This window comes from Apodemus sylvaticus, chromosome 22 (genome assembly GCF_947179515.1).
Source record: "Apodemus sylvaticus chromosome 22, mApoSyl1.1, whole genome shotgun sequence".
Classification (NCBI taxonomy): domain Eukaryota; kingdom Metazoa; phylum Chordata; class Mammalia; order Rodentia; family Muridae; genus Apodemus; species Apodemus sylvaticus.
This window is the reverse complement of record NC_067493.1, coordinates 41,813,875-41,835,860: the sequence shown is the minus strand read 5'-3', so window position 1 is coordinate 41,835,860 and position 21,986 is coordinate 41,813,875. Positions and strand designations below refer to the sequence as shown.

At 46.8% G+C, this 21,986-nt stretch overlaps 1 protein-coding gene across 1 annotated transcript in view; it reads left to right on the top strand.

Moving 5' to 3' along the window:
- The window catches only part of Tmem132c (transmembrane protein 132C), a 303,815-nt gene that overhangs the window by 209,522 nt on the left and 72,307 nt on the right, over positions 1-21,986 (top strand). Inside the window, exon 4 of the mRNA XM_052167638.1 lies at positions 747-893. Within this exon, the coding sequence (XP_052023598.1) occupies positions 747-893 (147 nt within the window). The remainder of the gene's footprint in view (positions 1-746; positions 894-21,986) is intronic.

Sequence of the window (21,986 nt, the reverse complement as noted above, 5' to 3'; positions counted from 1 at the left end):
ATGGTGCTTCCCACAGTGGGCTGGGCTCTCCCACAACAACTAATAAGCACAGCCCCTCACAGACATGTCCATGGGCCAATCTGATCCTTTCAGTTCTCAACTGAGGCTATTGGATGACTCCAGGCTGCATTGAGTGGACAGTTGAAGCTAACCGGGACAATGCTTTTCGCTGAGGCTCCACTCTGTACACCTAGTGTTCAAATACGCACTGGTCATACAGCCTGCTATCACCCATTGTTTGTATAATCTTTCAGTTGCTTTTAGTCTGAAAGTGTCTGCTCTTTTAGAAGTTTCTTGACCTAATCCATAAACAATACTACTGGCTTCTCCACCGCTGCTCTTGTAGAGGACCCTGAGTTGGTTCAGCTTCCGGCATCCACGTGGTGGATCACAAGCACCTCTAACTCCAGCTCCAGGGGATCTGATGCCCCCTTCTGGCTTCCATGGGCACTGCACTCATGTGTAGTGCCCACAAACAAACTTATTACCAGTGAATGATTTCCTTACCTGCTTGGTAGATGTACATGCCTGGAATCACATACAAATTTTTCCTGAGATTTAAAGGATGCTCGAGGATGTTCCAGAATGTTCCCTTAGCCTTGGGGTGGGGGTGGGGGGGGTCAATCCCTTCCACCTCCATGTGTTGTCCTAGCAGGGACACAGCCCCATGCACTTTGATCGTAGTGCCTGAGTGGTACCTCTGCAAGATGGAATCTAACACTGTGATTCCCTCCATCCATCCACAGAGCCAAGGTGAAGAAGGGGGTGAACATTCTGACCGCACAGACCAGCGAGCCTCGGCAGTGGGATGTGAGGCAAGAGGTGGGCAACGGAGGGAAACACAGCACCACCTCCGTAGCCTGCCAGCGCCTGGGCCCAGCGGCACGCAATAGGTGAGTAACACCGCCAGGGCGCTCTGGGTTTGCATTGAGCTTTATCTGGCTTTACTTAGACCATTGCTTGTCCAGAGAACATTGCTGGTCCAGATGTTAAACCCCAGGACCTGATGCCCACGGGAGTACCGGATGGCCAGAAATGCATGCTAGCCTCTGTAGGCTCCAGCCATGTGATCTTTGAGCATTCGGAACCGAAATGACATCACCCCCGCTTTGTCCCCTGAACTCATTTCTGTGGACTTGGTCTTCCTTGGCTTATCAGGGGATGCTGTGACGAAATGTTCCCTTCTGCTCACAGATTAGATTTAGTCATTGGTGAGAATGGACGCAGGGAAGGAGGTGATAAATTGTGAGGCTAAGAGGAGTCTACCAGAGACTCGCCATAGACATTGTGGATTACCCCTAAAGAGAGTTGTTTTATGGCTATGAAAAACATCACTCTTACTGTTTTGGAAACAAAATTCAGGTCACTTGAAGGTGTCCTGCTAGCCGCTGCTAAGATGTAAGCTCATCTCCTTCCCAAGTCTTATATACACAATCTCCACACACAGAAAATCCATAGTAAGTTAATTATCTCAGAGGTTTGGGATCACTGGGAATTTTAAGATGGCTTTGGTTTTCATTTGCATAGGAAACATTTCAATTTGACTTTAAGTACTTCTTTAAAACAGTGATAACTTCTACACAATATTTTACCACCAGTCTTTAACTTAATGCAAGTAAAACACACTGTGATTTTTGGAGAATCATGGTTGTTTCCAGTTTTGATTCTCCTGGATAATGCTGACCAGTGAGCTTTCTTCCACACACACAAAAAAATCTCTCTCTACTACCCATGGAAAACAGAAAATTAAAATGGCTTTTCTAACTTGGGTTTCTGTTACCAAAACCAATCTGCGAAAGGAGTAGATTTCTGGATGACAGGTTACAGTGCATCACTGAGGGAAGTCAAGGAAGGAACTCAAAGAGGGCAGGAACCTGGAGGCAGGAGCAGATGCAGAGGCCATGGAGGGACTGCTGCTTACTGACTTGCTTCCCAGGCTTGTTTGGCCTGCGTCTTATAGCATCCAGGGCCACCTTATCTGGACATAGTACCACCCATAATAGACTGGGATCTCCCAAATTAGTCAGTCAAGAAAATGCCCCCACAGGTAGCCAGTCTAAAGGAAGCCATCTCTCAACTGAAGTTCCCTCTTCCCAGGTGACTCTGGCTTGTGTCAAATTCACAATAATTGCCCAACCCAATGAACACTCTGCCTCATCATGTTTGAGCCCATATTAGTCATTGCTGGTGAAAGAGTTTTAAACACTATGAAAGATGTATCTAGAAGAATAGCTTTCTGCTCATCTGTAGGGTAAGAAGAAATGGAAAGGGCAGAAGAGGAGTATATTGGGGTGAGTGGGTTATGCTCAGAGTACATTGTGTACTTGATGAAAATGGTTTTGAGTGTGTAAGGAAGAGGAATCTCACATCAGTAGCCTGATTGCATTCAGTATAGGCTCAAATATTTCCTTAAGAGACACCCAGACCTACTTGTGTGTGTATCCTAACAGGAACAGCTTGGTTTTTCAGTGCTGGCTTGCATGCAGTTGCTTAAGAAAAGAATTGCTTTGCTAACCTGAGTGACATAGAATTCCCTTATTAAAAATTGAAACCCTTTCTAAATTTGGTACCCCAGCTGTTTCTCTGACACATTCAGATTTTGCTGAGGTCAGTAAAACACAGCCACAAAAGTTGGCAGGTTCCTGAGAGCTGTCCACAGGTAGATGGATCTGACTTCAGTACCGCTGGCATCTCCAGTGTCAGAGTTTTCACTTTGAATGGTAGGTGTCAATCGTATATATGAATGGAGTACTTTGTGATATCTCCTTGCACACACAGTGTGTGCAGTCTGTTTTATTTGGTTTGGTTTTTCCATCAGAGGTGTGCTCCCTTGTCTGGGCTCTCTAGATCTTTTCTCTCAGTGTGTTTTCCTTAAAAAAAAAAAAAAAAAAAAAAAAAACAGATTTAGGAAAGAAAGGTTCAGTTATGGGGCATGTCTTAATTGACCCTTAAAACCATGCCATTTGCCAGTGTTCTGAGCCTCGATGGTTGATCAAAGAGGGTCAGTCAAGAATGAGTTAACGCTTGGCTGGCATCAGGGAGATCCAGCTTCTGTGGACTGAGTGTTGAACAACCACTCAAAAGCATATTTTGTGATTGTTACACAAAAGTTGCTTTTTCAGGTAAAAAAAAAAGTTGCTTTTCCAGGTACTTGTACAAGGAACTTGTTTTACCTGAAAGCCCCTGGTCTAATCTATATATTTCCTGAAGAAAAATACCACACTTCTGTAACTTGAGTCCTTGTTGTCTACAGTTTACAGTACTCAGTAATGCAAGACATTCCTGGTAGGCCAGGACTGTCTTGTAACCAAAGTCATTCCCAGGCTATAAAACTCCTTCAGAAAACAATCTGTTTTCTACAATAATTTCTTTGAGATCAAAGTACTTCTAGAAGACAATTATTTCATTCTAATGCTTACCCTGCATACAAATATTCTACCAGATTTCCTGATTCAGCCATTACAGAAAACTTCTCCACTTTATTTATAGCACCCTAGTCTTAGATCCATGGAAGTCTCTGCAGGACCCTCCTTTAACACCCAACTGTGAAAGACAGCTGTCACACTGAACAGCTCCTGGTTTCTGCCCCAGCCATTCCCATGATGGCTGGTGGGTGACCCCTGGAAGAATTGTTGAGCACCTCTCAGCATCTCTGTCCTTGACCTGGGGATAGGGTTGGAGGAATGACCAGAAAGAAATGTGTACCTGGGCCCTTAGTTATAGGGGAGGTCAGAAGGCAAATGAAGTCTTCCCAATTGGCGTCGTGTAAAATATAATCACTATAGACATTTAAGTAATTGAAGGCAAGATTGTTAATTAACAGATAGTGAACTTACACATGTAAATAGTTCTTTGTGTCAGACACAGACTGCGAATCCATGAAAGGAAGTTGAGACATTTGTAGAAAACTCTGAAAAGACATGCAGTCAGCCCTGTGTATTCTGAGGTTTCTGAGAACCCTGGCTGGGGGCTGCTGTGTCCCTGGTAAGGTACACAGAGTGTACCTGCTTTTCCTGGTTTGGTTCTTCAGAGGGATTTTGTTTGAAATTATGTTTTTTAATTATGTGAAAAGGGTGCTTCACATCTGTATCTGGTACCCATAGAGGCTAGAAAAAGATGTCTGATCCCCGGGAACTGTAGTTACAGGTGGTTGTGAGTCATCAAATGCATGCAAAATCCTCTGTAAGAACAGTCAGTGACTGTAACAATGGAACCAACTCTCCAGCCCTCTCTGAATGGCTTGGACAAAATGCTATACGCCATTTCAGGATAGCTTCATTTTATCTTTATTCTAGACAGGTGTACCGCCACTCGCCTGACTCTGGGTGGTCACAAGCAGGTATATGTGGTGGAAGAAACCTGGCTACGCCTGCTTGCTCTGTTTCTGCCTTGGTCACAGGAACCAGCTTTCCTGGCCAACCAGGCAGAAGCAGACAGCCCTTATCAGGATGTGTGTACCAAGTATTCTTGCTTCAAGGACAAACTCCGTTAATTAGCTAAGGATTCTGTTGGCTCCAATACCCCCACCCCCATCTTCATGATCTGTGGCTGCCTGCAGGAGCCTTTCTGTGGGATGGATGCTGGCTAGTGGCAGTTGGAGACACTGAGAGTGCTTTGCGTCTTGCCTTGGGCTCTTGCAATGTCCCTCGTGAGTTTCAGCAATTAGGAGAGCTGCCCGTTGGAGCCATGGAAGCTGCAGCTGTATTTCTAGAACTCTCTTACATCCAAGAGTTCATAAAAGAGGATTTGCTGGGGCTGTTTGGGATAAGGAGAAGGACCCATGAGCAAAGGGCTTGCCGCGTAAGCATGGAGGGCCAGAGTTCAGTCCCCTCAAACCTGTGTAAAAAGTCAGACATGGTGCTCCCTGGCCAGTCAGCCTACCTAGACTTACTGGGGAGCCCACATCAGTGAGACTCATGTTCGAAAAGCAAGATGGATCCATTGATCTGGCATTATGGGTAAAAACATTTGCTGCCAAGCCTGACAACCTGAGTTTAATACAATAGTAGAAGAGAATTAACCCTCTTAGGGTTAAGGTTAGGGTTAGATTCAATGGTGGAAGAGAAGTGATCCCCTACAAATTGTCCCCTGACATAGACACACACACATACAAACACATACATACTCAGAGAGAACGAGAAAGACAGACAGATGGACAGACAGACAGAAACAAAGATAGAATCAAAGTCAGATAGACAGAGAAAAAAAGACAAAAACAAAATCAAAGACAGACAGACAGAGACAGAGTCAAAGACATACATACATACATACATACATACTGACTGACTGACTGACTGGAGGCTAACTCTGGGACCCTGTCCCCAATATGAACCCAGCGCTGACATGTGACAGGCTGTGGTCAGCCTATGTGGCTTGGTAGTGAAGAAGGGACATTTGTGGTGACTTATTCCTTCCACATTCTCTGCATGTTCAGTCACCGCCCGTCTGTAACGGGGCTCTTGCAAGACACCTCATGCTAAGGCAAAATTGGATTAAGTATATCCACTTTCATCAGGTTGTGGCTCCACAGGATCTCCTTTAGACTTAACTACTTCCATAAATATCTGGTTTCCAAATACAGTCACAGCAGGGTAGGGGCCTCAGTATATGAATAGGGTTGGTTGGTGTGTGTGTGTGTGTGTGTGTGTGTGTGAGTGTGTGAGTGTGTGAGTGTGTGAGTGTGTGTGACATTCTAGTCCCTAGCAATCCAGCTGCCTTCACATCTTACACTACTTTCATGGAAGCACTGCTCTAGGCTGAAGGGTCCCTTTGGCCCACTCTTGCAGGTCACTGGGAAAAGCCTGGGGCTTTTTCTTCCTCAGTTACCCTACTTTCGAAGTCAGGTGTGGAGTGCGAAAGTCCAGCTCTGTTGTCAAACACACTTGGACAACACCAAACATTGCAGGACACTGAAGTGAGCTCCCCACATAAGCTGGAAGCTGAGACTTTTGAAAACAGCCCTTGCTGGACCTCTTTCCTGTATTGGGACCAGTTTCTTCTCTCTTACTTTCTATTTTCTCCCAGAACAGGGAAAGAAAATTCCCTGTTAACTCACCACTTTCAAATGACTCCCAACCCAAAATTTGCTTCCTGCTAACCCAGCCCAAGAGAGTCAGAATCAAAAGAGGCCCCTGTTACCTCCCCTAGGGAAGTGGCCTCTCAGAAAAAAAAAAGTTGAGAGAGAAAACTTGCTCAGGAAACTCACAAAGATACCATAGAGGCCTCTCCTCCTAACTCAAAACCTGCCCCCAAAGAACTGTTGGATTCAGGGAAGCAAAGCCATTTGCCAAAATTCCCCAAACCCAGGAAAATAGCTTGTACCTGGGCTACACACACATCTGAGTGTATTCTATCTACTTTATAGATAGATTCCCCACCCCATGCCTTTTTTTTTAATTTGAGCATCTCTGCTCTTAGGCAAACACTGCTAATAGCCTATAAGAGAATCTTTCATACTTAGTGCAACACCAACACAGCAGTTAACACTCAGTCCATCTCTTTGCCCATCAGGGCCATGTAGCTCTTAAGAGCCAGGCGTGAGGCAGAGGCCACTGTGACTGTGGCAGAAAGACTAAGGGTGTGGGTGGGTGTGGGAAGACAGTAGTGGGCTTGAATCAGAACTCGCTCTCCTGCCCCTTTCTGCATTCTTGCCCTTAGAAACATCCCACATTTCCCTTTCGTCTCCCTTCTCTGTTGTGAGCCTTTGTTCAGACCTCAAGTGTCCAGGCTCATCCTGCCTAAGCAGCTAGGGATCAATTAGGCGAGTGCTTTCTCTGACCTGGAAGAATGACCTCCAGGTAGCAGAAAGAAAGAGAGAAGCTGGCTCCCCCGGACTCCTCCGCTCCCCCAGACTCCCGGTGTAGAATCTTCATCTGAAAAGCGCTTTTGACCTGAGCACTTCAGGGGCACAAGATGGTTCTTGAACAGGGAGAGAACTCCCTGAAATGAACTGGGCTCAGTTGCTGGAAGATAGAACCCCTGCCCCCTCCGTCATGATCCAGCTAGCTCCTGCTCTGGGTCACAGACACCAGCTGCAGGAATCTTGACCTAGCCATGAACCTGTTCACAGCCGAACACCTTGACATAATGCAGCTTGCGCCTGCACTTGAAGTTTCCTGTTAGGCTTGGCTGTTAAAGCACTGCTGTTAAAAGCTGTCTTCCAAGCAAGCATGGCGCCTTAAAAGCTCACACTTGAACCACAGGAATAGTCTGGGTATTTCTCAGCATTCTATAGCATGTAGGACAGGCCCCTGTGTGTTCCCTGGGGGTTGGCATTTTATAAAATGTGCACATTGTTTCACTAAATCTTTCTGACAGCCTCCACAACCAAAGTCACATGCTCAGGCAGGTAGATGAAGATTAAAGGTGCTTAGAAGGAGTGGGCACCCAAACGGAATGTTTAAGTAAATGAAAGTGTTTTCTTTCAAAAATAGCTTTGGCGTGTACAAATGGTCAGAGGAGGGAATGCCTCAGTTGTGCAACTAAAAGGAATCAGATACAAATACAATCAAAATTTAAAAAGCAGGACTGGAGAGGTAGCTTAGCGGTCAAAAGTGCTTGCTTCTTTTGCAGACAACCAGGGTTCAATTTCCCAACGTCCACAGGGCTGCTCACAATTGCCTATAACTCCAGCACTAAGGGATCTGAGTCCCCCATCTGTCCTCTCTGGTCTCCTGGACACACATGAGGTACATGCCTGCACACAGCAACACGTATGCATATAATTTTTTAAAAAAATCTTAAAGGAAGTAAATCCTTTATTAAAAATAATAAAATATAAAAAACTGTGTCAAGGTCCAATTTGATGGTGCTAGCAGCAGAAAGCCATATACTTGCCCTGAGAGAGGGGAGGAAAAGAGAAACAGAGAGACAGATACAGAGGCAGACAGACAGACAGAATAAGAATATGAATATTTAATGTGAGTGTGATTGAACTGGGCAGAGCAGAGCCTGGTACCCAAGAGTGAATGGAACCAGGCTCAGGGAAGGGGCTGGGAGCTGAGAAAATACCGAGAAGTAGACAGAAGTTCCGGTAATGTGAGTGTTCAGGACTTATTCCAGAACATCCCAGAGACCCCCAAGAGAATGCAAAAGGGACATGCGTCCATCTGCTAGGTTTCCCCTTCATCAGGGATGGTAACCCGCTTTTGGAAATGGAGGCCTTAGAGGCGCGTCTCAGGACAGCTGTCATGCAAATCCTCTAAGCTGCAGAGCTAAGGGGGTCAGCCGCAAGGGAAGCCTGCATTTGAAACTTCAGCACCATGGACAGGTGCCTCAAAAAACCAGAGTCACTGGTGTCCTGCTGGGAGGTGGGCAGAACTTACTGGCTCCCATTCTAGAAGTGTAGCAGAAGGAAACAGGCTGCTTGTGCCTAAATGATAGAGTGTGTCCTTTCAGCTTTCAGAGTCTCCCAGTGGGAGTGCATGGCGCCCTGTGCGGCCAGAACAACAGGCTTTTCCAGAGCAGCAGGTTTTTCCAGAGCAGCTGAAATCCCAGTTGTCACATCAGATCTACCACACTATATACATTTGCTTGTTGCTGCTGCTGCTGCTTCTTCTTCTGCTGCTGCTTCTGCTTCTGCTTCTTCTTCCTCCTCCTCCTCCTCCCCTTCTTCCTCCTCCTCCTCCCCTTCTTCCTCCCTCTTCCTCCTCCCCCTCCTCTTCCCCCTCCTCCTCTCCCTCTTACTCTTCCCCCTCTTCCTTCTCCCCTCTTCCTCCTCCCTCTCTTCCTCCCCTCCTCCCTCTCCCCCTCCTCCCTCTCCCCCTCCCCTCCTCCTCCCCCTCCCACTTCCTCCTATTCCTTCTCCTCCTACCCCTCCTCCTCCCTCTCCCCCTCCTCCTTCCCTTCCCCTGCCTCCTCCTCCTCTTCCTCCTCCTCTTCCTCTTCCCCATTTTCCTCTTTCTCCCCCTTCCTCCTCCCCCTCCCCTCTCCCTTTCTTCCTTTCTTCCTTCCTTCCTTCTTTCCTTCCTTCCTTCCTTCCTTCCTTCCTTCCTTCCTTTTATTAAGCCAGTATCTAGTCAAATAGCCCAGACTGGCTTGGATTCACCATGTGGGTCTCACACTGGTCTTAAACTTTTCTCCTGTCCTCCCGAGGGCTGCTATTAAAGGTATGTACCAACACACCCAACAGCTAGCTGTTTTAAAACCACAGTGCAGAGGGCTCAACAAAAGACAGAAGATGATTTCAGTTAGCAAACCCTATGCAAACAAAGGTGTCCAGGCTTCCGCCATGATAGAGCCCATTTTCTTCAGGAAGTTGATTATCTATAACTTCTAGGTAGCGAGACTAAAGTCATCCTGGAGCAAGACTGCTTCCTCTTTCCAAGCAAGGGGCTTAAAATGCAGCCAGCAGCTTCAAAGGCTGGACCACCATCATTTCTTTCGCCACAGGATCTTTTCTAAACAGAATCCATCATACAGAAGTGGAAATGCATCTGATCTCTGCTCCGTCTTCCCCAACCACCTGCAGCCTTACAGATGTGCTAATACCAGTGGCACTCAGGACCAGGGATGGAGCATTCTCTTCTGTCCTACCATCCCTTCCTCCTGTTGAGTGGCAGGTCAGCCATCAGGTGATCTTCTGGGTTGACCTTCTGAGGTCCGTGTGCTTCCACAGGACACGGCACGAAGCTGGCACCCTTCTCCTTTAGTCCTGCATCATTAGCAGCTGCTGGCACCTCTGTTCTCTTAACCCAAGAGCATAAAGCTTCAGAGACTATAGGCTGCAGGGGAGTGATGTAAATCAGGCAGGTAATAAACGAGAAGGGCTTTTCAGAAAGCAAAAATCATTGAAAATGGTAAGTAAAATACCCATTAGCATTCATCTAAGTGGTCTCAATTGCCTGCCTTAGAGCTAGCTGTAGGAAGTTATTTGTTTTTTGAAGGATGCTGGAGTATGAGCGAGCTCAGGGCTGCTTACGGTAAATAGCAGCTTAGGGAATGATATAGTAAGATAATCCCCCTCTCTCCAGAGGGAAATTGCCCACCCCGAGTCTCTCTCAGAGACAGCAAACAACCGCATTAAAATCTCTGTCTCAGTACTATGTGGGTCCATCCTGGGCTCTCAAAGAAAGAAGTGTGCCCCACCCCCACTCCCTGCCACTCCCCAGTGTATAGCAGGCTCAGGTGGGCCCTCCAAACAGGTGCGTGTGTGGCTGTACGAGCTGTGTAATTTTTGCTGTAATCTTCTCTCCCTCCTTCTTGAAGCATGCATTCGACCATCCGTTTCCTAGACTCCGGGCATGTTTAACACAGAGTAGAAGGCTTAGGTGCTGGAGGCCCTGTGATGTGCCCTGTCATTTGTAGGAAGTAAATCCCTTAAGAGGATTTACTAGAGACACCTGAGTGTGGGACCTGGGGGACGTGAAAGATAAGAAAGAGTCATAGTTTCTGCAGGGCCAGTCTGTTAACAGACAGGTGGTTCCACTGACCTGCTCGCTTACGTCATGACCTGCCGAACTGCTTACGTCATGACCTGATGACCTGCCAAAGCCACGTGCCCCAGCATAAAAGAACCTGAGTAGCTTGTGCTCTGTGTGTGTGTTTGTGTATCTGTATCTCTCTCTCTCTCTCTCTGTCTGTCTGTCTGTCTCTCTCTCTCTGTCTCTGTCTCTGTCTCTCTCTCTCTCTCTGTTCCCAGCATCTCCTCTACCTATTCTCTGTTCCCTCTCTCTGCCCTCATGACTCTGCTCCTGTCCGTGTATTTGTCTGTCTGTCTGCATGTCCACCTTGTCTCCCTAGGCCCTCCCCTCCCTCCCCCCTCCCCCAGTAAACCCCTTTCACACCAGGCCTGTTGCATAGCTCCATTTCTCAGGGGCACATCTTGACATGGGCTCACCAAGGGTACCTCCTCACTGCATGGTATTTCATAGCACAGCCAACATGTCAGACTGGATGTCTGATATCTGAAGGGATCACAGGGATTTCTCAAAGGTTGCTGCTGTGCAGAACCCCATGGTTCATCGTTTGGTCGAGTCTTCCTACAGTAAAGGAAATTAATTTTCTTCATTAAATTGGATGCTTCTACAGAGATGCTAGGGACAGAAGGCAATGCCCGTGGTCTGGGGCCCTGTGGAACCCACTATGTGGGAAGCCTGGCACACGATCACAGTTGCCTGTGCACGAGGAGTGTGAGCGTAACCTGCTTCCAAATGACAGGCTTGAGGGTGTGACTCCCTCAAGAGAGCTCACCTAGCATGTGCCACACATAAGCAGGGCATTATGGCGCATGCCTGTGAGCTCAACACCTGGAAGGTGGAGGCTGAGAGATCAGAGATCCATCATCCTCAACCTCATAGTGAGCTCAAGGCCATGGGCTGGCTGCATTTTTGTGAAGTGTACACCGGTCCTGTTACCAGCTCCCAAACCTTTCTTCTCCCTCCTTATTGGAAGGCTGTGTCTAGTCCCCTCCCATTGAAACCAGGTGAGCTTTCTGATTGGCTAATATTCCTCAACAGAAGTGACACTGTATGACTTCTGTCCCTGGGCCAGAAAGGAACATAAAACCCACATCTAGGCAGTCTGATGACTGCCACGTGGGGCGGGAATCCAGCCAGACTCTGTGGACAGACTCCAATGAGGAACTCTGAGCTTCAAAAAGGGAAAGGTGACATCCACCAGCTTCCTCCTCATTACCTCAGCCCCTTCTCTGAGCGTGCAGGGTAGGAGGAGATTCCCCAACCAAAACAACCCAGACACATCTCTATAGAGTGTCTGATCCACTGAAATCATGGGACAATGAAATAATTGCTTTAGTTTTAGTCTACTAGAGTGTGGGAAGGGGTATTGTGGCACAGAAACATATACCTGAAGCTCTGGGAACTCAGGGGTTACATCCTTGCCAGAGTCATATTAATACTAATGTTTGGCCTGTCTGTTTTAATGCCTCCCGACCTCTATCTTATCCTACATTCTTCTACCACTCCTTCAGGAAAAGATGCTTTTGGGCCTGTCTTCTTACACCAAGGGCCCAAGTGCTTTGCCCACTGGACCCAATCCTCATGGCTAGAATAGAATATCTATTCTCTCCATTCCAGACTCGGCATGGCAAGTGGTTCCCTGTGCACACTGACAAGGTATTAAGTTGGTCCCTCTCAGCATCTGCCCTGAGCTGACTTGTGTCAAGTTATCAAGCTGTCAGACTCTTCTCTCCTCTATAATTAACTGTACAAAAGGGCTTGGGGAACCTGTTTTCCAGGCCTTGATATGCAGAGTATTTTAGAACTAGTTGATGGTTGGTCCTTTCCTCCTCCCTTATAGACTAGCTTACCTGGAACGCCAGGGGAGGTTCTCATCTGAGGCCACGTGTTACTGCTGTGTTGATGTGATATAGTACCGGATAGAGCCAAGTGAGTAGAGGAAAGAGCTCCTTTTATGACTTTGTGTTCGAGTCCATCATGATAATGATAATGAAGGTATGACAGGGTTCTTGGTGTATGATTGCTGCACGAACATCTTGAATCATGACAGACAGGGATCAAAGGTTGAGAGCAGAGCCAGGACTGGACTGTTTCCTTCCAGGGCCCTATTGCTGGTAATCTACCTAAGCCATGCCTTCTTAAAGTTCCAGAGTCTCCCAACATAGGGCCATCTGCCTCCATCAGACTTGCCTCCATCTGCCCCCATCAGACTTGCTCAGCTAGTGCTTGTACACACAGAACTGTCTCCTGGTTCCCAAAATGGTCCTTAACTCTTGGTAGAGTCTCAGTAGCAGATCAACTCTAGATTTTGCTCTCTGGCCTCTGCACGCTGGTGAGCCCAATTTTTTGTTTTTGTTTGCCTGGTGGTTGGTTGGTTGGTTGGTTGGTTAGTTGTTTGTTTGTTTGCTTGCTTGCTTGGTTAGTTGCTTGGTTGGTTGGTTGGTTGGTTGGTTGGATGGATGGTTGGTTGGTTGGTTAGTTGCTTGTTTGTTTGTTTGTTTGGTTGGTTGGTTGGTTAGTTGTTTGGTTGGTTGGTTGGTTGGATGGATGGTTGGTTGGTTGGTCTTACTCATGTGGCTTCTGGGTGGGTTGAACTCAGATCCCCCTACTTGCACACAAAGTACTTTATAGATTGAGCTATCACTCCAGTCTTTAGTTAGAAATTATGGAGCCACTGGACTCTGTGGGACATTCAGACAAGTCATTAAAATATTATTTTAGGTGGCAAAAGCCACAGAGCTTTGTCAACCTTGAAATGTGCCAGTCACAGGGATGTACGGATCTCAGCCATTCTTGTCTCTCTGCAAGGCCGCACCCCCCTTCCAGGATTCAGAAGGCTGCAGGATGGAGCTGCTCCCCCAAACATCCAACCCTAAAGAATCTTCATGTGTTGTTAGTTCCTCATAGGCAGGTGCCTTCTTGTGACATTCTCCTTTTATGAAAAATCTCAAAGCGAGGCTGGAATTTTTACATCCGAGTTCATTTATCAGATCATGATGGAGTGTCAGGCAAACCCTGAGGATATTGAAGTTCATACAACCAGCATGCACACTCACCCTCATGACATTGATCGGGCTCCAGAAAGACAGAAGGTGATTTGATAAGCAAGTCCACTAGAGAGAAGTGGTGTGTGTTATTAAGTCCAATGAAGGAGGGTATTACTTAAGTCTGGGTCAATTGCTTGCATACAAGGCCTTCTTTAAAGTGGTATGAATTAAAAAGAAGCTGTTCTGTGCTACAAATCCAGTGTAGTTTGGCTCCTTCCTGCAATGCCCTTGGCAGCTAGACTTCCACTCTCATGTGCTCAAGAGCCATGAGGGGGTGTCCTGTGCTCTGACAAGCAGGATCCACTACAGGGGTGTCTCTGTCGAACAACAGCAACCAAAGATCAGGGTTGACTAGGCAGAGGCAGGGAGGGGAGTGCTTCCTAACCTTTAAAATGTCACCAGTGGGGTGGTGGCACCGTCATGCTTGTGTAGAAAAATCTCACTGACAGATGTCTAGATTGCAAAATGAAGACAAGGGTAGCCACCTAGGTACTGCAAACTAGCCAACATAAAGACCGGCTGTGGCCGGGCGGTGGTGGCACACACTTTTAATCCCAGCACTTGGGAGGCAGGAGCAGGCGGATTTCTGAGTTCGAGGCCAGCCTATTCTACAGAGTGAGTTCCAGGACAGCCAGGGCTACACAGAGAAACCCTGTCTTGCTGGGGATTGGGGGGAGACTGGCTGTGTATATGATCTTCTGGTCTCTGTTCTTCTCAAAGTCTAGTCACCATAGATCAGGGACCTCAGGCACTCACTCCCTAATCACCATGCAACCAGGGGGCCCTGTCACCTCATCCCACGCCTTCTGAAGGGACACCCAGACTCCCTAAGGTGGTAAATGCTTTGAATCTTTGTTCAGAAGAAAAGCCAACAACCCATTCAAAAGAAACAGTAAAAGCGAGAAGACACGATTCCCGATAAGAGGTTATTTGAATAACTTTGAATCGGTCTGGTCTGGCAGGACCTCACACCCTTCCCAAAAACTAAGTGACAGGTCATACATGCAAAGCCATCCGTGCCTTTCCCGGGTAGCGTGATAACTCTCCCCTTTTGTTCTCAGGATCACATTAATTCTTCATAAGTGGTCCTTACTATTCCACACTTGTTCTGTCTCGAGTGCGGCATTTTCTCACCAGCGGTGTATAAATTAGGCCAGCTAAATGGCAGAGACAACTCATCCATCATGTCTTTAATTTTCTACCCTGGGAGGATGCGCTACTGCTTAAGAAAGGATAAAGACAAGTCACCCTGGTCCTTTGTGGGTTGCTGGGGCGTGGATTCCAACTCTCCACACGGGGAAGCAGCTATCAGGGACCAGGGTGCTCACTATATAGACGGAGGTGGTTTCATCTTGTATTAGTAAAAGGGATGTTTCTGTGACAGACAAGGCAAGCCTGCCTCCCCCCCCCCTCTCTCTCTCAACTCACCCCCACTGAGAGCCCCAGCCATTGGGATCAACCCTGGTGAAGCAGAAAACCTCCTTTTCTAAAGGGACATGGAATCTGCACCTATCAATTCCTGTGAGTAGAACATGCCTGTGGCCATACCTCACTTCAAGAGAGGCTGGGAGATGTTAGCTTTGGTCTTTGATTGGTACAGCCCAAGCCATCAAGAGCACAGTCTAAAGGAGGAGCAGCTAAGGCTGTTTTCTGAAAGCAGGGCTCTAATAATTAGTGTTTCCGAATGTTGAATTTGGGCCCAGTGAGGCAGGGGATCTCCAGGAATTGAAGGAGAGATTGGAATCTAGGGAGTCCACCGAAGCCCGACCAGTAAAAATGTCCGTGGGGGGTGTAGGAACTAGAGGAGACAACTCATAGTTAAAGTGCTTGCTATACAAATGTGAGGACCAGAGTTACAATCTCCCAAGAAACCCATGTACATGCTGGGTGTGTAGGTGTGGCAGGTTACCTCTAATTCCAACCTCAGAAGGTAGAAACAGTGGGAGGCGGTCCCAAGAGCAAGTCTAGTCATATTGGTGAGCTCTGGGTTTGATTGAGAAACCTTGCCTCAGGGAATAAGGTAGAAATTCGATGAAGGGTGATACTTTATCTCACCTATAGGCCTGGATGTGCACATGCAACCACACCTATGCAGAAACTAACAAACTGTACACACATATATAAATGCACACCACAGGCACAAGCAGGAGAAAAACCGGAAAAAGGAAAAGAAGCTACACATCAGGAAAATGAGGGCTCTGCAAAGAGCAGATGAATTCTTCCAGAAGTGTTGGGCAATTGGCACAGCAGTTCTAGCCAGCAATAGAGGGCCTTGGTGTGATGGGACAGTCGTGACCCTTAGGGCCAAGAGCTTGTCTGTGCTCCTGGTAATAAAGACAGGAACAGCTGTGCAATCCCCAGACCTATCTTTGCAGAGCAAAGTCCCTGCTTTCCTGGGGTGTGCTGTGTCCTTGCTGGGCCAGGCAGGAGGTAAAATAACAAGATCCTGTTTGTCCATGATCTTAAGAATGGCCACTATTAATTCCCCCATGGTCCCTGTTGCCATGACAAAACTTCCAGCAGTGAGAGTTGATTCTGCAACTTCAGTGAGGGTTGATTCTGGCTCCCAGTGGGCACAGTCCATCCTGGTAGGGAAGCCATGGTGTCACGGAGGAGGTAGGAAAAGTATCTCACTGTGGTGGCAGGGGCAGGGCTAAGGTGGTCACGTGGCATCTGCAGACAGGAAGCAGAGAGAGCCTATGCTGGTGCTCAGGTCTGTTTTCTGTCTGGTCCTGGGATGCTGCCACCTACAGGCAAGGCAAGCTAAATCCACAGACCATAGACATGCCCAAAGATTGTCCTCTGGGTGCTTATAGGTTCTGCCAAATTGACAGTCAATATTAACCATCACACATTCTATCAAATGGGCGTGTTATTACTATGGTGGGAGACTCCCAGCATGGAGCAGAGAGGTGGGCACAAAGTCCCACCCCTAGCTGAGGAGCTGTTGGCAACTGACAGTTACCAAGAAAATTAAGCTTGGTTTTCTTTAAGGATACAGGGCCCTGGGAGGTTGACTATACTCCAGTGAGGACCACATAGGCAAGAGTATGTGGGTAGCATATATTGTATTCGGTGACTTTTTTTTTAATGACACAAAATTAGGTGGTTAGGGAAGGGGGCAGAGGCTATGGAAAAGATTGAGGAATGTGATCAAAATACATTGTATAAAATTCTCCAAGAGCTAATAAAATGAGAGAAGTAAGATAAAATATTTATAGACCAAAAAAGAAAAAAGTGGAACACTGAGTTCTAGATATTAGGAGGAGAGGTTCTGTGGTTGTTACATTTCCTGATCCTGTCCACCGAACCACTGGAAACCCAGATATTCCTTTCTCAGTGCTGGAGGCTGGAAGGTCAAAGGTCAAGAATCACACCCGTTAGCCCACTGTCTGGCTAAACCAAGCAAATTGTAGGGTGTGTACTTCACACCCATAATCTCAACACTGAGGAGGCAGAGAGGCAAGAAGATCTTGATTTTTTGCACCAACTTGTGCTACATGTGGAGACCCTGCCTCAAAACACCAGTATTGAAAGCAAGCAGTCCTCATAGGGTTGTTTTCCTGCCTGTCCGACAGCATCCACCCTGACTGACAGCTGCCAAGGGCTTATTCTCCATAAGGGCTCCAGTCTGATCATCAAGGGCCTAAGTCTCATCATTCCTGAGCCTCGGGGCCCTACGTCTCCTAAGAAAATGGTATAGGGCTGGAGAAGTGACTCAGTGGTAAGAACACTTATTATATTCTTGCGGAGGACTCGGGTTCGATTCCCAGCATCCACATGGAGACTCACACTATCTACAGCTGTAGCTCTAGGAGACCTGACACCATCTTCCATGGGTGGGTACTGCATGCATGTGGCTCACATACATACATACATACATACATACATACATACATACATACATATATGAGGGAAAACACTCATACACATAAAATAAATACATTTTTAAAAATTAAACATTTAAGCATAGTTGGGTAGTTGAGATAGGACCCACAAGATGATGTTTGCCATACGGATTTCTCATAGCTTCAGTTTCTTTGCTTCTAAAAGAGATGTTGTTTCCCACTCCCTGGGGTCGCGGTCAAGAGCAAATGATTGGCGTGTTCAAAAGCTTGGCCAGGAGTCAAAGTGCAATTAGGAGAGCCAAGGATTGGTTCCGCCATCCTCCCACCTGGTGTCCCTGTCCTTATGTAATCCTACCCTCGTCATTGTGAGCGGAGCCGGTGGCTTGCTTTTAATCAATATTACTGCGTGCGTCGCCGCTGTGATTAGGCAACAAAGACTGTGCTTATGTGTTGTTAGAAACCCATTGTCTTTCTGGCTTACAGGTTGGCACAGCCAGCCTGGCAAAACGTAGAGCGTCTGTAGCCAACAGCACAGGAGAAGCAGAAACAGCCAGTCCAACAGCCGTGAGGGATGGAACCCCTCAACAACAGTGACATCCTGGAGGCAGATTCCTTCCCACTTGGCCTTCCTAAAAGATCCCAGCCCCTCTTGGGCACCATGCTCTCAGCCTTGGAGAGACCTGGAAAAAAGACACAAGTACTTTGTATTTAGCAATACAAACTCCCCAGGCATGCGTAGGCACACCAGGATTGCTGGCGCAAACTCTTTGTTGCAGAAAACTCCAAATAAAAGCAAGCGGACATGAGGCAAAAAACAAAAAACAAAAAACATAAAAACAAAAAAAAACTCGTGTCTTGAGGGTGGGAGTGCTGGCTCAGCAATTAAAGAGCACTTTCTGCTCTTCCAGAGGATTTGGGTTCCATTCCCAGATTTTTCTGGATAGCTCATAACCATCCCTCACTCCAGTTCTAGGGGATTTGTCGTCCTCTTCCGGCCAACACAGGCATTGCATGCACATAGCAAAACATACATAAACACATGCCAAAAATAAAATTTTAAAAAAACCCTCGAAACACTCCTCCACTGCTGGTGGGATTGCAAATTGGTACAACCACTCTGGAAATCAGTCTGGCTGTTCCTCAGAAAACTGGGCACTTCACTTCCAGAAGATCCTGCTATACCACTCCTGGGCATATACCCAGAGGATTCCCCTGCAGGTAATAAGGATACGTGCTCCACTATGTTCATAGCAGCCCTATTTATAATAGCCAGAACCTGGAAAGAACCCAGGTATCCCTCAACAGAAGAATGGATGCAAAAAATGTGGTATATATACACAATGGAATACTATTCAGCCATTAGAAACAATAAATTCATGAAATTCTTAGACAAATGGATGGAGCTGGAAAACATCATACTAAGTGAGGTAACCCAGTCTCAAAAGATTAATCATGGTATGCACTCACTAATAAGTGGATATTAGCCTAGAAAACTGGAATACCCAAAACATAATCCACACATCAAATGAGGTACAAGAAGAACGGAGGAGTGGCCTGGTTCTGGAAAGACTCAGTGTAGCAGTATAGGGCAAAACCAGAACAGGGAAGTGGGAAGGGGTGGGTGGGAGAACAGGGGAAGGGAAGGGGGCCTATAGGACTTTCAGGGAGTGGGGGACCTGAAAAGGGGAAATCATTTGAAATGTAAATAAAAAATATATCGAATAGAAAAAAAGTCCTCGAATCTTTATGGAATGTTACAGCTTATAAAGTGTTCCTAGAGCTGTCTCCTTGCCGAGTCATCTCAGTAAACCCCTGAGACAGATAGAGAGAGTAAGAAGCAATGGCCCTGCGAGGGGCTTTCCCACAACCAACCAGAAGGTTGGAGGTAGCTGGCGTTGTCCTCCGTCCTCCCAAGACCCAAGACACCGTGGTCTGTTTGGGAGATTCCTATTTGTAAAATGCAAAACACGTTTCATGACACGCTTGGACCCTACAAAAACAGCACGAGAATCCGCAAAGGGAATATAATCTGAATGATTGAAAATTTTCAAAGATTCTCTGAACTTCTGGCCTCTCGGAATTTTAGATTAAAGAAGGATCCTGTGAAAGACAGAAATAAGGGTCAAGTACAGAGAAAGATAACTGATGTCTTACGCACGTTTATCTGGCAACTTATTTGGCTTCACGTGTTCTCCCCTAAGGAATTTCGTGACCCTTTAAGCCTGAACGCATCTTCCGTTGTCCGTTTTGTTTAAATAGACCAATTGTTCCTATTATTCCCTGAAATGTGCCATGTTTTTAGCTCCTTATGGCTACCAACTGCACCACTGGAGATGACCTGGGCTAGAGTGTTGGGTTTGTTCTTCTCAGTGAGGTGGGTCCCAGACTAAGATGACATTTCCATGATACCCTTGGGGATGAGTCACAGGGCAAAGTTGATTTTACTTAAGGTTGGTTTCTGTGGTGGACTCTCCTGTCCAGGAATAAGAGGGGAATAGCCATGCGTCCAGTTCCTCATTCCTCCTGCCCAGAAGCCAGCCTGCCGGTGTGCAGACCCCAGCATATCCGCCTCCTGAGGAACTCTGGCAGTCTGAGGGCTTCTCCCTCTAGCCTCTCTTATCTGTGGATGGAGAATAAGAATCATATCTATGTACCAGACTGCTGCAAAAGATGCATAGAGCTTTGAAGAGCTCCAGAAACATCAAAGTCAGTGTCACTGAGGGTTAGCATTAGGGTTATGGCCAGAGTTTAGGCTGGAGTTGGAGACTGAGTTGGGGTTGGAGGTTGAAGTTGAAATTGGGGTTGAGTTTTGGTTAGGGTTAGGATTTGGGTTAAGGTTTAAGGATTAGTGTTAGAATTAAGGCTAAGGTTAGGGGCTAGGGTTATAGTTGGGGTTAGGGTTAGAATTAAGGTTGAAGTAAAAATGGGATAAGGTTAGAGACTGAAGTAAGGTTAGATATTAATTTTAGTATTATTGTTAAGAATTAGGGTTGGGATTACAATTAGGGATTTGGATTTAGATTATGATTATGGATTAGGATTAAGTCTGGGGTGAAATTGGGCTAAGGTTAGAGGCTTAAGCAAGGGTAGGTATTAATTTGGGGATTATTGTTAGAGATTAGAGTTTAGATTATGGTTAAGGATCAGAGTTAGGGTTCAGGGTTCGGTATTAACGTTAGGGGTTAATGGTCAGGTTTTGCATCCAGGCTAAGGATTCAAGTTAGTGTTGCTCTTTTGGTAGCCTCTGGGGTGAGTGTATATATTAGAATTTTATATTAGGATTAGTAGTGTTTGCTTGTTTGTTTTTAACTTACTTCTATTTATTTCATGTTTGTGAGTGTTTTGCTAGCATATTGTGCAAACTATACATGTGCCTTGTGCCTTTGCAGGCTGAAAGAGGGCATCACAGCCAGAATCACAGATAGTTGCAAGCTGCCATGTGGGTGCTGGGAATCAAACCCAGGTCCTGTGGATGAGGAGGAGTCGGTGCTCTTCACCATCCAGTCATCTCTCCAGTCTCGCATTTGCTTGGTATTTAAAGATTTAGTTTTACCTATCTCAATGCCTGTATGTTCGGATATATATGTGATAGCTGTGTGCCAGTACCCATGGATGCCAGAAGAAGATCTGCCTGGGACTGAGTTACAGGCAGCTGGGAGCTGCTTACATGAGTGCTGGCAACCGAACCCAGGAAGTGTATTAGAACAGGAGCTGTTGGTGTTGCTTCTAGGACCACCTCCTAGAAACTGGGGGTGTGGGGGGCATCTAGGCTGCTGCACCCTTCTTGCAACCCGGTCTAGCTCACTGAGTCTTCAGGAAACACAAAGATCAGTTCTGTATCTCTTCACCCACCCGCACAGCCAGTTCTTCCAGCAGCAAGCTCAGAGCACCCGTATCTCTGGGAACCTGAGGCATTTGGCCCTGGAAACACACACGGTTGAGCTGGGAGCTGCATCCAAGGGTGCTTCTGGGCAGTCCTGTATCCTCCTCATTTGCCGGATGAATATTTATTGAGCCACTTCTCCGTGCCTTGCAGTCCCTTCCGAGCGGCATGTGTTGTGTGTACCAAGCCTTCTGTAACACATCTCAGGGTCTAGACATGAGAGGATGCAGGGGAACATACACCACCCGTGATAGTAATGAGGGACATTGAGGCAGGGACGGGAGGAGCATCTGGATTCCATTTTGGAGGTTGGTCAAATTCTTTTGGAATCAGTGACATGCGATAGGCTCTGTGGGTAGAACACTCCAGACAGAGGAGCTGGTTTTGGACACAGCCTAAAGTTGTCACCATGGCCCTGGGATGCTGGGCAACATGTGGAAAGGGACAATGGTGAATCTCATCAGAGTGGAATCAGGAGGCCAGGAGTGACTTGATTGACAGGGCGAGTTTCTCATGAGCACACGGACCCAATTCTTCATTGTTCATCTGCTAAAACAGATGGAAGTGTGTTCTTTATACCGTCTCTTGCACGGCCAGATGTTAAAAAAAACTAAGCAGCTAGTCCACAGCCCAACAGAGAGGTGAAACGCTCTGCAGACCACACTTTGAAAGCATCAGACAGAGATTTGCTACGCTGGGAGTGAAGAGAGAACAGGTTAGAGGAAGAAAGAACGAGTGATCTATCTTCATTTATACCAGAGACCGTTTGTTAGCCAGACGACAGGAAGGC